The 16,460-nt window shown below is 35.5% G+C and overlaps 1 protein-coding gene across 1 annotated transcript; it reads left to right on the forward strand.

Annotated features, from left to right (window-relative positions):
• The first annotated feature begins 749 nt into the window (after positions 1-749).
• Positions 750-15,334, forward strand: LOC117100113 (bromodomain-containing protein DDB_G0270170-like). Its single transcript, XM_033239687.1, has 12 exons — positions 750-1,028; positions 1,984-2,090; positions 2,412-2,601; positions 2,938-3,080; positions 3,241-3,607; positions 4,040-4,129; positions 4,627-4,804; positions 5,177-5,365; positions 5,966-6,123; positions 6,623-6,683; positions 7,392-10,309; positions 10,971-15,334. The coding sequence occupies exons 1-12, from the start codon at positions 900-902 to the stop codon at positions 11,064-11,066; spliced, it is 4,626 nt and encodes a 1,541-aa protein (XP_033095578.1). The 5' UTR covers positions 750-899; the 3' UTR covers positions 11,067-15,334.
• Positions 15,335-16,460: the final 1,126 nt, after the last annotated feature.

Consider the following 16,460-nt stretch of genomic DNA (forward strand, 5'->3'; position numbering starts at 1 on the left):
ACATATGGGACATTCACATTTGTCTTGCTCGGCATGCTACTGATTGGCAAAGTCTAATAAATGTAGTTGCAATATATTTTATAGTCACAAATCACAAAAAAAATTTATTTAATCCTACAAATAATGTTGTCATTATTAGGCCAAATAAAAACAAATTATTTGGTCACGCCGGATTGACCTAAATTTTACGAAATTTAGGGTCGGCATTTTAGTCTTTTTTTTTTTTCTTTTTTTTTTTGACAACGAACAATATTTCTTTATGAGCAAATAAGGCTGGAATAGTTTTGGCCAGACTAGGGGGCCAAGGCTAGCATACTTGGCTGTGTGGTACGGGATGCGAATCCAAAATTGTTGTATTGTATTTTCTACTTTTTATGTGTAAACACATAATTATTTGGTTGTAACAAAAAAAAAATAAATTAAAAAAAAAAAGTTTTCCTACCAACCCACCCAATTTTGTAATTTTCCCAAAACGTGGCCAACACAAGTTTTTTTGGGGTTTTTTTTTTTTTTTTTTTTTGTGGTCTTTCTGTGATATTACGGAGCCCCTAACGGGACATGGTTAGAAAAAATATTAAACTATTTCGAGGGGACGAAATATTATTTCGAGGGAACGAAATAATATTTCGTTCGAAGTACCGTTACAAGATCGCTCTTGTCATCATCATCTCAGCAAGTCAGAGGTCACCCAGTTCATGAATATTAATGATATAGCAATTCAGTCTGGCGTAAAAAGTCTCTACCTTTTTGTTCGTCACGCACCGTGCAGACTCGACTCCAGACACCACCGGCGGCGAGAAAACGAGGAAAGATGAATGTTTAGAAAATTCGGCCGAAAGGAAGCACTTAATTTTGGTCAATGAATGTATTGATCTGCAAGTGTTTCGGTCTTAGGTGATATGGCTAACGATACAAAAAAGGGAAGAGCCTCTTTGGTAGAAATACAAACTTGGTGGAAAGTGCCAACAATTGCTCATTTTTGTTCCTTATTTAGAGCTAAGTTTGGGTTGCCGGATTTTGAGATAGAGGTGAGGAAGAGCGATATCCACTCATTCATACATGTTTAGCTGTTGGCCTAGGGCCTAAGCTAGCTGGGCCTAGGCCTAGCTAGAGGAGTCCAGCTTATCAACATTTATGTATCTTACTGTTACAGATGATGTAGTTATGGGGGTAGAGTATATATATTCTTAATTGGGTTATTATTATAGGCCAAGCCAAGCTTTTGTTTGTTGTTACTGACTGTTGTTAGGCCTTAGGTTTCAGATGAATTAATAAATAGGCCAGGCCTATATAGCCTACATGAACTTGAACTGCATTGCCTTGGACTTGTTGACTGAGCAATAGCCTACAAGCATGCAGATAGCTATGACCTTTCTTGGGGCCATTACTCGCCGTCAGACCTGTCCTTCATTTTCCACAAGTGAATATATAGGCTAGGTATCGATATGTACAACGACGTACGCATCCATGAGAACGGATTCACTTTCTGTGACTCGGGGCCCTACGGCATTTTAGAATTGAGACGACAACGAAAACTCAACGTTGGGATGCGCAGATGACTTTATGTAAAGTAATTACATTCTAGTTCCTACTGCCTTCATACAATCGCAAGCTCCCTATTAATGTTATTATTAAGCAGAGAACTTTGCTCAAAATATGTTAAGTGTTGATGCGATATCACTCAGTGATACAAAAACTGCTGCACAGTGGTTTTTCCATGCAGTTATTTTGCTGTTTCATTTCATTTTTCTAATAGTAATACAATTGAAAGAAATAAAAGTTGAGGTTGCTGATATGAAACCTGTTATCAAACCATGTCAATACTCACAGAACTCATAAAATAAAAATAAGATTGGTGCTAAAATGTGCTTTCGCACTTCTAAGAATGTTTGAAATGACCAATGCAATAAAATTTAAGACTTGCAGAAAAGATTTGATTGTTCTAGAATTAATGTTTCCATCTTTTATTTATTTGCAAAACAGGAATTGGAAGAGGCCTTAGTTTCTGATACCCAAGATGACCCTAACGATTTCCTCAAGAATCTTCTGGCAAGAATCCTTTTCGGATGTTACGGACGAAAGGACATCAAGTAAGGCTTGTCTTTATAAAAAATTGCGGTTATGTGTGATCAATGTTGATAAGATCAATCCATGATGTTACTTCCATTAGTTTCGTTTACAGTCATTTAGAGGGCATTTATTCGAGGAAAAAATATATATACCTGTATATGGAGGGGCATTTTTTCAAAGTGGCATTTATTCAAAGGCATTTATTGGAATACATACAGTATATGAAATAAGGGTTACAGTTGAATGTTTGAATTTTTTCACAGCATCTTATATACTTACATTCAAAGTAGGCCTACCTGTAGCTATGCAACAATATTAATCTAATCAATTCTTGCTTTTAGCTCTTCAAATTATGACAAGTACCTTCGTGACATAATGAAACATCGTTGGGAGATGGAGGAATCGCGTGTGAACCCTTTAAACAGCGAAGACACCACATATCATTCCTTACCAACACTAAGCAAAGTAGAACTTTTACATGCCTTGTGTGATTATAGACTCGATGCTGAGGATGTCTCGGATTTATTGAAGGTACATAAAAATGGGTTCAATCAGTTCATAAAACTTTTGGTTGTTAGGTCAATAGCTATCAGACATTCCTTAATATTCAAATTATTATTCTTTAACTACCAGGCAACATTAGCCCCAAACATGAATATGTCTTGGTTGTTGAATCATAAGCTTTCAGACATTGATATATTCATATTATTATAGGCCCCTATTGCTATGTTAACATTAGCCCCAAACATGAATAAGTTAATGTGTCAATCATGTTGACAAGGTATTAATTACCATTAACATTTTTAATTTACCAACAATCATGATGGTTGTTGTTGTTAAAGATATTCTTTTTATTTTATGTTTCAGGGTACCGTTGGTGAGCATATGAGGATTGAACCACTTGGCTCTGACAGCGAGGGCGCCAAATATTGGTATTTTTACGGAACACGGCTATATAAGGAAACCAAAAAGTTGACAAAAGCAGAAAAAGAGGAATTACGAAAAAAGAGGTAATAATTCAAATTAAAATTTACTTTGTACTAAAACTATATATCTTGAAACTAATCATTTTGGAACCTTATGAGGATGGTATGAGGTGTTGTTTAATTTGAAATTTAATCAATACATGTTGTATTGTAAAAAAGAATTTTTTTTGCCCAATGTGTCTAGGGAAAAGGAAAAACGTAAGAAGAGACGAGAAAAGGCAAAAGAAAGAGCAAAAGAGAAAGAAAAACTAAAAAAAATTAAGTTGGCCAAGAAGAATGCTGGTGACCAGGCTTTGGAGGTAGACCAAAATGACAGCTGTACGGAAGAAAACAGCCAAGACACACCGACCACTAGCACGACCGTGTCCAGTGAAAGTGATAGTGATGATGATTTGGAGCCACCTCGTTGGCATCTTGTTTGTGACACGCAGGATGACTGGGAGATCCTGGCTCAGAAGTTTAAGAAGACGAAGAGCAAAAACGAGAAAGAACTCTATCGAGCACTTGCTGATGACTTCCTACCTGTAATGGTTGATCTCTATAATCAAAAGGTATTTAATTTGTAGTCTGTCTGCAATCATGAAAAGGTGAATAGACCTTATATCCTGGTTTTTATGCTGAGTATATAGTGTGAATATAATTTATAGTAGGCAGTACAGTGAATGGGATGAGTAGTGGTGTGAATGGGATGCAAGAGTATTAGTGTGAATGAGATCTATGAGTAGTAGTGAAAATGGGATCCATGAGTAGTGGTGTAAATGGGATTTATGAATAGTAGTGTGAATGGGATCTATGAGTAGTAGTGTAAATGGGATCTATGAATAGTAGTGTGAATGGGATCTATGAGTAGTAGTGTGAATGTGATCCATGAGTATTAAGTGTAAATCAGATTCATTGGGTACTAGTATGAATGATATTCATGAGTATTTGTATGAGATTTATCAGTTAATTAGTTATTTTGCAAACATTATTGTCTTTATCAGGAAAAAGCTTTGCGTAAGAAGTTGTTAGAAATGGCCCCTAGGAGGACATCGGGCCGCATCCAAGAAAAGATGCAGCGGAGAACTGAGGAGGTGATGTACAGTTGCACTATTTGGCCATCCACATATCTCCTTGTACTTTCACATCACTGCTGTACTGTCTATATACCTTTCTGTGAACCCTGTTGTCTATACAGTTGAACTTGAATTGTCAAATCTAAAATGGCATTGAAAAATCATTTGACTTAAATAAAATTTGACTTACAGATCACTAATTAATGGAAAACACAACAGTTTGGCATGTAAAATAAGATCAACTTAGAAATTATTCGAGTTAGGAGTGAGATTCTCATTGGAGTGAGATTATGGGGATAATGGTTTGTCTTCCTGTCTGTTGCCCAGGGACACGAAAACAGGCATTGTAGGATAATCCAACACCAAGGGTGGTGGGTAGAGGGTGAGGGGATGCAGTTGTCACCGGCAACTGCTCAAATCTATTTTACCTTTACATCCCTGTGGTAAAGGGAATTAGGATATGTTGCCAGCTATCAAATTCTAATTTATATTTTGGTGGATATTCACAATTTTAGGATGATTACATTGAGGGTTATTCTGACACTGAAGGACACCAAGAGGAGGATAAGTTCAGCTGCAATGAGAGGCGTCACAGAAATCGACTGCAGCAAAAAGAATTGCAAATTTTAGAAGAGCAGGAAGCAAAGAGGAGGAAAGAAGAAGAGGAAGAAAAAGCTAAGAAAGCAAAAGAAGGTAAATATAATATAAATTAAAATAGTTTTGTTTTAATTTATTCTTTTGATCTTAAGTTTCCTCTGATTTTTATTGTAATTTTGTACTCACTGGTGTTGTCTCTTATTCCAACACTGTCTAGGCTTTTGTTTGTCTACTTCCTTTTGTGAAATGAATTGATTTTAAATAAAACAAAAAATATGTACAAAGGAGAAAATGTATTGGTTTCTGAAAAGTACATTCCTGCATAATTCATAAGCAAATTGTGAATTTTGGTAATATGAATCTACACCAGAAAGTTCTCTACATATCTTTTCAACAAAATTACCCATTATTGTATAAACCTGTAGTTTGAAATCAATTTTTTAAACACCATTATTGTTTTCTAAAAAGATCGAGCAAAACGTGTGCAGTTGCGAGAGGAAAGAGCCCGACTTATAGCCGAGGGTAAGACGATACCGAAGGAACTAATGACCATACCTCAAGCTCCTTCTGTGTCGCCAACACCAAAACCAAAGAAACCAAAATTTTCTGGGGTTCGAGATGATGAATTTGATTCTCTGTACATAAGCATGCATAAAGGTTTGTTTTAATTTGTAATTTGTAATGTTTTTTAATCTATGATTATATTTATTTCATCAAATTATTTCATGTATAGCATAATATCTCTGTGCTTATAGTTAGTTTTATGAACAATTATGTTGTGATTGTTGGAATATCTTTACTCTGGTGTATAACACCCACATTGGGTATTTCATTTAATTAATATACGGTAAAATATTATTATTATGTTAAGTGTTAACATATATAATGTAAATGTACTTTGTGTTATTGTAGTTAATACATTATTGTAAAGTTTATATTATTTGTTCCTTTTCGATTCTTTTTATTCCTGTTAATAACTATCTTGAGGTTTTCTCTTTTTATTGATTCAATAAAAGAAAATATAATTTACCCACATACTATGTTTCGCAAAAATGATCCAAGAAGAAAATCTCAAGATAAATTATAGGCCTACTATTGGATCCAAGTGAAATTATTTCAAGATATTCTTGGTATGTTTAGTTCTAGTCTCCCCAGAGTTGGGTCTCAGTTGATCAGCATTTGCTGAACAGACACAAAAAAGAATGTTAAAATATCTAAATATATGAAATGTAAATACACTTTCTTATTTTGTCATAGTCCTTGATGCTGTCAAACGCCATTCCAATTCCTGGCCATTCCTGGAACCTGTAAATGAGGAGTATGCCCCGAAATACCTTGAATATATCGAGAAGCCGATGGACCTTGGGACGATGGAGGAAAAGCTGGACAAAAAGCAGTATTCAAGCAAGTCTGAGGTTGGTCACCTGACCTTTCCACTAAGCCCCGCCCCTTGGATATTGTTGCTAAGGTCCCACAAGGCGGCAGTGTTAAAACATACGCAAACACGTGCGTTTGTGGGACAACACGTGTTTGTGAGATGCGCGCGCATTCCTAGTGCTGTTCTGATTGGTCAGTTGCTAAGTTTGATTGACACTCCGGAAAGGTCTATTGTTAAGCAGGATGCTTGCTGCACCTGGCGGTCGTAGGCCGACACAGTTCTATGGAGAACGCAACTCCACAACGCGTGCGCAACTGATCATTATTAATGACGATCCGTTCAGACTGTCGCTAACAATCAGCAGACGGCGTTGCGTCGTTTAACGCTTACAGGGAGCGGAGTTATATTAGTCAGCCGACAGTCGTACAACGCAGTGAGTACCCGGCTTTAAGCTCACCGAGAGACGCTTTGGCTCGCAAGATTATGTAGTATAACCTAGTGACTAATTTATAATCATTAATTATTCTTTCTTTTAGTTTGTTGATGACATGCATCTGATGTTTGAAAACTGTGAAACATACAATGGATCTGAAAGTGGTAAGGATGAATAATTAAATACAATAACATGTATGAAAAACACAATTAAATACAGTTAAGTGCATTTTAGCCAGCCAGCAGCATTGGCATACAGTTCTATGATCATATCTCTTGCTGGGACAAATTTTGAGGTATTTCATTTCATTTATTTTGTCTCAATAAAATACATAAAAAACAACAACCGGTTGCAATACAACAAAATAAAAGCATAAAAAATCAGGCCGAGACAGGATTCCTAAAAGTGTGAACCAAATCACTATCATGTAGGTCTCCTAATGCACTATTCCGATTACACATAAAATAATAATGAGCAATTGAAATAATACTTAAAATCTGTAAAATTTGCCTTAACAATAAATATATATATAGAAATTGTACAGCCATCAGTAGCCTTAATGTGCTGTACCAGTGTTTTATTTTCACAATGTTTAACTAAAGTGAACTAAAACTTCTGTAGATACTGATGATTTTTTTCCAATGAAGGACATCATTGCTCCCCATCTCACTGTTAAATTAATGTTAAACAAGACAACTATAAGTTAGGTCTAGTAATAGTGCCAAAACACACAGGCCTCTGTAGAAAATGCAGTGTCCACAAATTTAATGGTAATTCATTATGCGACTGTTATTTTTAGCCCATCATTGACAATGTATCTTGACACAAAATAAAGACATACACTTGTATATTATGTTGTTCTTTTCTTTCAGAGTACACTGAAATGGCTCGAACTCTGGAAGTTGTATTTACAAAAATGATGCTAAGATGTTTCCCTGAAGATGATATTGATTTCTTTGATGATGAATTTTTTATGAGTGAAAATAGTGAACCAAGGAAATCAAGTCGTTCCTCAAGAACCCGCAAAACTGTAGAGGAGCTTGATAAAAAGGTGTTTGGATCATTTCGTGAAGACACTTCTGAAGAAAGTGAATCTGAAGATGATAATTACTTTCCATCTGAGAAGAAATTTAAAGGCAAGGCCAAAAGCCCTAAAAAGCGTCCCCAACGAATGCCACGTGTAAATTATGCCATGGATGGCGAAGAAAGTTCTCGAGACGACTTAAGTAGAGCATATGCATTAAGGAATTTTTATGGCAATCGTGGTATGTTCAATGCGGATCCAACATATGGAGTAACCTGTAGCCATATGAGTGTGATGCGCGTTGTTGATGGGAAGATTGTTGAAGAACGAGGACCGTTAATGCCTGTGACTCAATCAGCAAGTACAAAGGATGTTACCCAATTGGAAGATGAGGATGAGAAGAGAAAAAATCAAGTGGCTAGTCAGTCTTCAGTTGCAGTTTCAAAAACCGAAGGAGTGGAAACTAAAAAAGAGGATAAAAATGGACAATCAGTGAAGAAAGATCCAGAAGTATATGAGGATCACAGTTCATTGAAAAACAATCTCAGTTCTTTCTTAAAACATCCTAAAGTACGTTCAAAGACTGAACGTCTTAAGGAGGCAGAGAAAAATTCTTTTGTGGTGAATACGCCTGTATCACTACCATCAACAGTATTTACACCAACAACAGTTTCAAAAGCAGTACCAGCAATTCTCAGTAAAGGTAATCGCTTGAAGCAGGAGATGAAAAACATTGCTGCGGATGGAACAAAACAATCAAAATTAAACTCCAAATTAAAAACTAAAAAAGCAGATAAAATTCTTAGCCATAGTTCATTTGTATCAAATGGACCAGAAAATGTACAACAGGCTAAACCAGAACAGGAAAACATTCATGATGATAAAATTAAAGTAGATGAAGTTAAGTCAAAACAAGTTAGTGTTGATGAAGTAGGGAAAATCGCTCAACTTAAAACTGGCAACACTGAAGTGCCATTAGGCTCCGGTCATTCAGTTAACACTAAACTTCTAAATCCAATTCATTCCATTCCAAGTACCTCTAGTATTAGTAGTGAGTCTTTACCACAATCAACTGTTACATTGTTGCCACTTTCAACTACAAAGCAAGCTAATGATTTCACTGAAAATGATGTTCGTTCATTAAATAGTTCCCACTCAGGCCATCAACCAGAAACATCCTGTTCTGAATTACTAGTAGAAAAGCAAGAAGGCCAACAAGCAGCGGCCATTCAAGATCGAAAGTCTGTAATCACTTTTCAACCAAATAATGCACCACAATCAGAAGAAGTTGGTGTTGTAGCCGTTAAAAACAACTCAAACAAGCCGCAAGAACCAGGCAATGATCATTGTATAGAGAAGACCATTCAAATAAAATCATCCAATATAGGTTACTCTGCTCTTCAAGTAAATTCACAAAGCAGCATGGCTGACATTTATGTCGCAAAGCCTGTTATGCAGCCTCACCAAAAAGTCTATGTTGCATCAAAGCCTGAGGCTCAGCGCTCCATTGTGCATGAGGATTCTGACTTAAAAGATTTGATTGATATGGACACAATTCAAGATAAGAAATCTAACTTCCCAACTACTTCTATCAATCATATCTTGTCCCCTGAAGTTAGTAGAATAAACTCTTTCAACACTTCACCTTTGATGATGAATAGGGTGTTACTGCCAAACAGTCTGACAATAAATCACAGTGGGTCTGCAGACACTTCCCATAGCTTTACCCAGCTTAAAGGGATACTGCAAAATCCAGCACCTCACCATCTCCAAAGAAGTGCTCAACCTATGCAGCATGATTCAAGGTTCACACCTCATCTTTCAGGGAGCATACAGCACTCAGATTCCATTCAGCAACACACTGGGGACAGGCTACAGCACTCTGACGACAGGCTCCAGAATCCTGATGCCAGGCTACATCAAACTAATACCAGGGTACAGCAATCTGATACCAGGCTACAGCAACCTGATGGTAGGCTACACCAACCTGATACTAGGCTACAGCATCCTGATTCTAGGTTACAGCAATCCGACGACAGGCTCCAGCACCCTGACGACAGGCTACAGCTTCCTGATGCTCAGCTACAACAGCCTGATACAAGGCTACAGCATCATGATGCAAGGCTATGGCACATGGATAACAGGCTACATCATTCTGATGCCAGGCTACATCAATCTGATACCAGACAACAGCACCCTGAGGACAGGACACAACCCCATGAGGCTAGGCTACAGCATCCAGAAGCCAGGCTACAGCATCCAGAATCCAGGCTACAGCATCCAGAAGCCAGGCTACAGCACCCAAATGCCAGGCTACAGAATCATGAGTCCAACAGGCTACAGCACCAGGAGACCAGTCTACAATATCAGGAAGCCAGCAAGCTACAACAGCACCATGAGCCCAAGCTCCAACACCAGGAGACAAGAGTACAGCACCCTCAGGCCATGCTACACCACCTAGAGGTCAGTCAGCAGCAGCGCCCTGAGGCCAGCAGGCTCCACCACCCGGAGGCTAGAATGCAGCACCTGGATGCCAGGTTACAACACTCAGAGGATAACAGGCTACATCAAAGTGAGGTCAGACACCCTGAACCCAGGCTACAGCATCCATTAAGTAGTCTACACCAAAATCAAGACAGTATAAGGCAGTCAACAGCCAGCATGCAACATGCAGGCAATAGGCAGCTGAGCAGTCTACAATACCCTCCAGCCCACCTGAATTGGAACCAACACCAACAGTTGTATCAAACACAGCCTGTTTTTCAGGTAAGAATATTGCAAGAATTCATATACCGTATTTATTTGAGTAAACGCTCTGTGGAATTTATTGTTGATAAGGGTTTTTTGAAGAAGGGCATTTATTCGAGGAATGTGTTCATTGTTTTTGGTGAAAAATGGATAGGTATATACTCAAATAAATGCCCCTTAATTTCATTTTAAATGTGGAACTACAACACATTATTACAGTCAAGTGTTATTGCGTGATCATAAAGACTTATTGATGCAAACCAGGTTAGAAAAAATGTAATTCTACTGGAATATGTTGAGAATGATGTTACTTCCATTAGATTTGTTTACATTCATTTAGGGGGTCATTTATTCAAGGAAAAAATAAATGCTGTTTATTCCAAATGAGGCTTTAGAGGGGGCGTTTATTCAAAGTCGGGCGTTTATTCAAATAAATATGGTAATATTCAATTATACATTTAAAGTACTTGGTTTTGAACAAAATAATGTATTGTAGCTTAATAAATTAAAAGAAAATAAAATTTAGATTTTATGAAATAAAAATAAAAATTATGTGTACGTGGAGCAGTACTTTCTATGTATGATAGGTCGTTAATTGTAATAAAAGGATGATTAACAACAAATAATAAATGTGGTTAATTAGAGTTTTCTGAACACTCATATTTTTTTTGTGTTAAAGGTTGGGACGCAACCACCTGTTGGAATGTCACAAGCTTACCAAATGTCTGTACCTGGACACCCCTCTCTACAGAATGGAAGCTTCCCACCAACTTGAACACATTTAGTGTATTTTGATGTTTAAATGTTTATTCCAATGTTACGCTTGCCACTAATGTTGTTCTTAAAGATATACTGTTTGTGTTCAGCAAGAAAATGCTTTCCTCGTCAGACAAGTGGAAAGTGGTAGCATTCCTATGTTATTTGCATAGACCCTTAAATTGGCAAGTACAGTATGGGCCATCCACAATTTTCAACATATTCAAAAGCATACAAACATGTTATAGGGGAGGAAGGGGTTGAAAGTGTAGGCATAAGTTCTCTTTTATGAAAGATGAAATGATGATCTCAAAATGACACAAATCAACATTTTATTTTGTACTCTTTCAGGAGGAGAGAAGGGTGGGGGTGGGGGGTCACAAAAAAGGAATTTGTTGTATACACTTTTATAAATGTTGAAAATTATGGATTGCCCCTACTCAATTTAAGAAATAAAAGGTCTGAAAATCAACAAAATTGAATTGTTTTTTTTATCTCTGTGCCTTTGAATGTTGACAAGTTATTAATTGATGGTTTAATCTAATTGAGAAACGGAGTCGGCACCTCTATTCAAATGTTGACTTAATACAGTACGTTTCTTTTCTTAAGAGTAGAGCTTTTAAAATGTAATTTTTTTAAGGCGCACTGTTCCTTGTAGAGCGCCATATAAGAATTTTGAAATAAATAAATAAATAAAAATAAATAACGTTAAGGGTTTTCAAGAGAAAGTACAGTATACAAATTCTAAGGTGTATAATTATTTTATTGATGTTGCTATGCCTCAATTGTAGCCTGAATGGTTTCACATATTTTTTATGTCTTAGGGGTTTTTGTATCATAATAGTACTGTGATATAGTAAAATGTTTTTCTTTTCTTTTTTTTCTTTTTTTTGTAGATCGTTTACATTTTGTGGTGTATTTGTGTTCTATAAATATTTTATTATTTTTTGCATAATACTAGTATTAATAATTATTATATTGATAATATTAATAGTCATAATTTTTATTGTTATTCCAGAAATTTTTAACTAGTATTTGGCTGGTATATTATTATTACCGTAATGATAAGGCCATGTGAAAATAAGTTTTGATTGTCTCCTCTTCAAAATTAGTCCCAGTATATTACCTCCACATCAGATTAGCATGGACTCCCATAATATCTAATTTGATGTCCTCATTTTCATTGAGGGATGGTTGTGTGAACAGTGAGAGGGGAAGAGATGTATTGTGTTCATAGTCATAAGCATATGCAATTTTCCCTTTAATAACTCATGACTGTCCCTTTAAGACTGATATGATACATAACACATTTCAAACAGTAATGCAAAATAGGTTAATTGATTTTGTAATTTTGTTTGTAGGGGTTAATGTGAGAATATCATGCTTTGTAGGCATAGGTTATATCATGACAATTGACATTTAATCTGTAATTTAATGGTAGGGATTGCATGCATGTTAGTGTGCTGCAGGGCTAATGCTATTCTCACAAATCATACTTAAATGGTATTTCATTCACAATTAGTAAAATGTATTACAATAATCTAATTGTTAACAGGTTTGCTTTTTAAATGTAACTGATATACTATCGCTATCTATTATTGTTTTCAAAATTGCACAAAAATTAATATTATGGTCAGATACTGTACATACATGTGGTGACAGTAACTTTAGCATTATATCATTATGGTTATGATTTATCATTAGCAAAATAATTTGTATTATATTATTATTATTCTTATTATTATTATTATTATTATGTATTGATTATTATATTTTGTTACTATGTACAGTTGAACTTGCCTGAATGATTTTGAAAAATTGTTTGACTTAGATAAAATTTGACTTACAGATTGTTAATTAATGGAAAACACAACAACTTGGCATGTAAAATAAGACCGACTATTATTATCATTCGAGTTAGGCAAAGTCCACTCAGACAAGTTTAACTGTAATATAGGAGCCATGGCATAGCCTTTGATCTTCCAATCGAGATATTGGGGGTCGCATCTGAGTCTGTTTTATTCATCAAGGCACTTTTTCTCGCCATGCCTCTCTCCACCCATGAGCTAAATAAGTACCTGATAGGATAGTGAAGTAGTGTGTGTGTAATGGATTTTCCGCAGTGCAACATGACTGGAATACTCCCAAAGGAGTGATGGCGGTTGCACATTATATAATTTCTTGAATCTAGTGACCTGGAAGTTTGCAAATGCCTTGCATCTGTAGACAAAAAGGTGCTATGTAAATGTCCATTGTTATGTTATTTCTTTTATATAATTTTGTTGTAATAATAATAATGATAATATTCATTCTTATATAGCGCACATAAGCAAGCTCTCAATGCACTAAACATAAGACTACCCCGGTCATTGGATCAAACACGTATGGAACACATACTCAGCTCCCTGGGGGAGAATTCCATAATATTGCAGCTAGTAATCGGTGCAGTTGTGTTCAAACCTACCAGCTACCCACTTGTACTCCTGGGTGGAGAGAGGCAACCGTATATAAAGTGCCTTGTCCAAGGATACAAACGATTTGCACAGAGAATTTCGAACTCCTGACCTCAAGGTTATATTATTGTTAATAAGAGAATGGGAGTTAACATCCAACAATTTTTTTTATTTGAAGTAAAATAAAATTACCTCTTTGAAATGAAATTAAAAATTAACTCTACAATGTTTTATACAGTTTTGTATTTATTTAAAGCCAATGACTTCTTTCATAAATTTCTGGTCGTTTTAGATTGTGAAAGTAATTAAGAGGTGGCGGCCCAATGTAAGAATAAGGGAGAGAAATTTTTTTTTGTATTTGCTTTCAAGTGGTTGATATAAAATTCCTATTAAATGAAATATATATTCATAACTAATAAGACTGGAAGATATAAAATATTTAGACTCAGACGTGGTAATTTTCTATATTAGTTTTGAATTGAATTATATTGCTGGGCTGATTTATAACAGTATTTAATTAAAATGCTCTTCACTTTAGTTGTTATTACTGTGTAGTTAACAGCATATGCAAGTCTTTGTTTAATATGCGTACTGATGATACATACTATGGTTACATTTAGGAGCCATTTAACAACATATTTTTAGTAATGTTTTCCTAAGTGAATGATGCAATGAATTACAATGCATACTTGCATACACTATGCATTATTGGGTGTTCCGGGGCACGGGACCCCCAATTGTGGAACCCTGTCTTAAAAAGAATATTTACTGTATTAGAGTGCTATTTACAGTGTCTGTTCTTAAAATTTGCTGCAACAATAGTGGGTTGGAGGTGGGTGTCTTTCAAGATCGCGGATCTCAGACATCTCACTGGGGAACCTCGCTTTGTGTATGGCTGTACATTATGTAAATCCTAGCCAATTTAATTATTATGTTCTTAATATTACTAAATAAGCTCTCAATATTAAATTTAATAATTTACAAAAACTACTTGCAGTGAGGTGAAATGAGAACTATATGTGTTGTTGGTCCCACTTCCCCCCTCCCCTTTCAGATATCTCTGGATCTCCACTGAATGTTAATTAATTTTGTCAGCATTTTTGAGAATGTCTGGTATAGTAATTAGGCAGATAATGAAAAGCATTTGCATTGTGATTATTAGAAGAAATGGGAATCAATTTTTTTATTCCTCAATAGTCAGTATGTAAATCAAATACTTATTTGTTGACTCCTATATGGTATGTAAACAAGTTTTGAAAAATATAATTGACGCCTGATGGAACTGCAGTTATGGGGTGTAAGATCATATAATAGAATAGCCTTTCCTTATTTATGTATTTTTTTTTATTTCTCTGTATATGGTTATATCAAGGAGGTTTTATCAGTGTTTTTTGAATTTATGCTAACATCTCAATGAAAAATGTTAATGCCAATGTTTTTAAAAAGTATACTAAAATTCACTGAATCAAATGTTTCTTGTCATTCTTTTTGTTACATACCGTACTCGTACTAATTTGCTATATTTTTTTTACATATATATATAATTGTTAGCAACTTGTGAAAAAATTATCATACCTTCATGTATTTCCTAGTAAGCTTATCCTATCTTTAAAATGTATCTGAGAAAAGATTGTGTATGTATTTTTGTAAATTGAGGATTTAGAATCTAGTTTGTAGCTCTGGAGATAAATGGTACACAGATAATTTGTTGTGTAGTCTGTATTAAGTGTGCTTTGAACATGGGTTCTCAATTATGTCACCAGTGAGTGGAGACAGGGTGACAACTGCTTCAATGGAGCACAGCTAATTCAATAAAGACAAACTGACTTTGTTACAGTAACAGAAATGACTTTAGTTCAATTTATATATTTATGCCCAGGGGCCAAGAAAGGAGTGTTCACATCACGGCCCTGTTCATAGTTTTAGTTTGGCTAATTGGCCAAAAATAACATTTTATTTTTATTTGAAATAATCAACATTTGGGTTCGCTAAACATGGTATAAAAAAGTCTCGCCTAACCGACTGTGTTTGAAAGTTGTCCTTTTTGCCATATAGAACTGCAAAACAAATGGCTAAGACACAGCTTGGGAATGAGGAAGTACTTATGTAAGCATTAAAATATCGTCAGGAACAACAACGGAAAAAGTCATTATTTTTTTCTTAATCTGAAATATGGATCGATACTCACTTTGGGAGATCGAGACTGATGTAGGCTATGTTGTTACAGTTTTTCAAAGTAGGTTTCGAATCCCGAATTCCAGAAGTTTGAGGACCTTAATTTTGCATTGTGATCTTGGACAAGCTTAATATAGACACCAACATATATTTTACATACAATACAGTGTATAGTTTACATTGGCTATAGACCCTAGGCCTACACAAAATCAGAAAAGAAGACAGTTGTATCTTATATATATACACAACACTTAGCCAGATTCATGTCCATAAATAATCTTAATATATCCTAATTCATGCAAATTGTTATACTATTGCTTCATTTAGGCTACAATTTATATGACTTATTTCAACCTTTATTTCTTAAAAGTAGGTCTGGCCTAGATAGTAGGCCAAGGTAGATTTTGTTACATAGGCCTTGATCATACAGTCTGTTGACCAACTATTTTTCAGGCTAGGCTAACTAACTATACTGTAATAACATTGGCCTTGCCTAGCTAGGAGATGATGATCCCCTTGTTTTGGTTCATAGGCCTGAAGTTGTCCAATATATAACATTAGATTGTTATGTAAATCAGTATAATATTACCATAGATATTAAATGTACTGTATAAGTCAAAATGTATAGTTAAAGAGTAAGTCTAAGCTAGGCCTACCTTCTTTGTGAACGTGTTTTGGTGCACAACACCTCTGTGTTGCGTCAAAGAAGTTTCAGCCAATCAGACGGGACTATAATTTCCTCTCAAAGTATGGAAGGCCCCCATGACCGAATTACATCAGTACGT

This window comes from Anneissia japonica, unplaced genomic scaffold (genome assembly GCF_011630105.1).
Source record: "Anneissia japonica isolate Jap-2015-1 unplaced genomic scaffold, ASM1163010v1 scaffold241_len727266_cov204, whole genome shotgun sequence".
Lineage (NCBI taxonomy): Eukaryota > Metazoa > Echinodermata > Crinoidea > Comatulida > Comatulidae > Anneissia > Anneissia japonica.

What these genes read in the sequence shown, in the direction of transcription:
- LOC117100113 (XM_033239687.1), top strand. Translation starts at nt 900, where the DNA reads ATGGCTAACGATACAAAAAAGGGAAGAGCCTCTTTGGTAGAAATACAA. An exon ending in TGCCGGATTTTGAGATAGAG is followed by an intron (nt 1,029 to 1,983) that starts GTGAGGAAGAGC and finishes TTTGCAAAACAG; the next exon opens with GAATTGGAAGAGGCCTTAGT. An exon ending in TGCAGCGGAGAACTGAGGAG is followed by an intron (nt 4,130 to 4,626) that starts GTGATGTACAGT and finishes TCACAATTTTAG; the next exon opens with GATGATTACATTGAGGGTTA.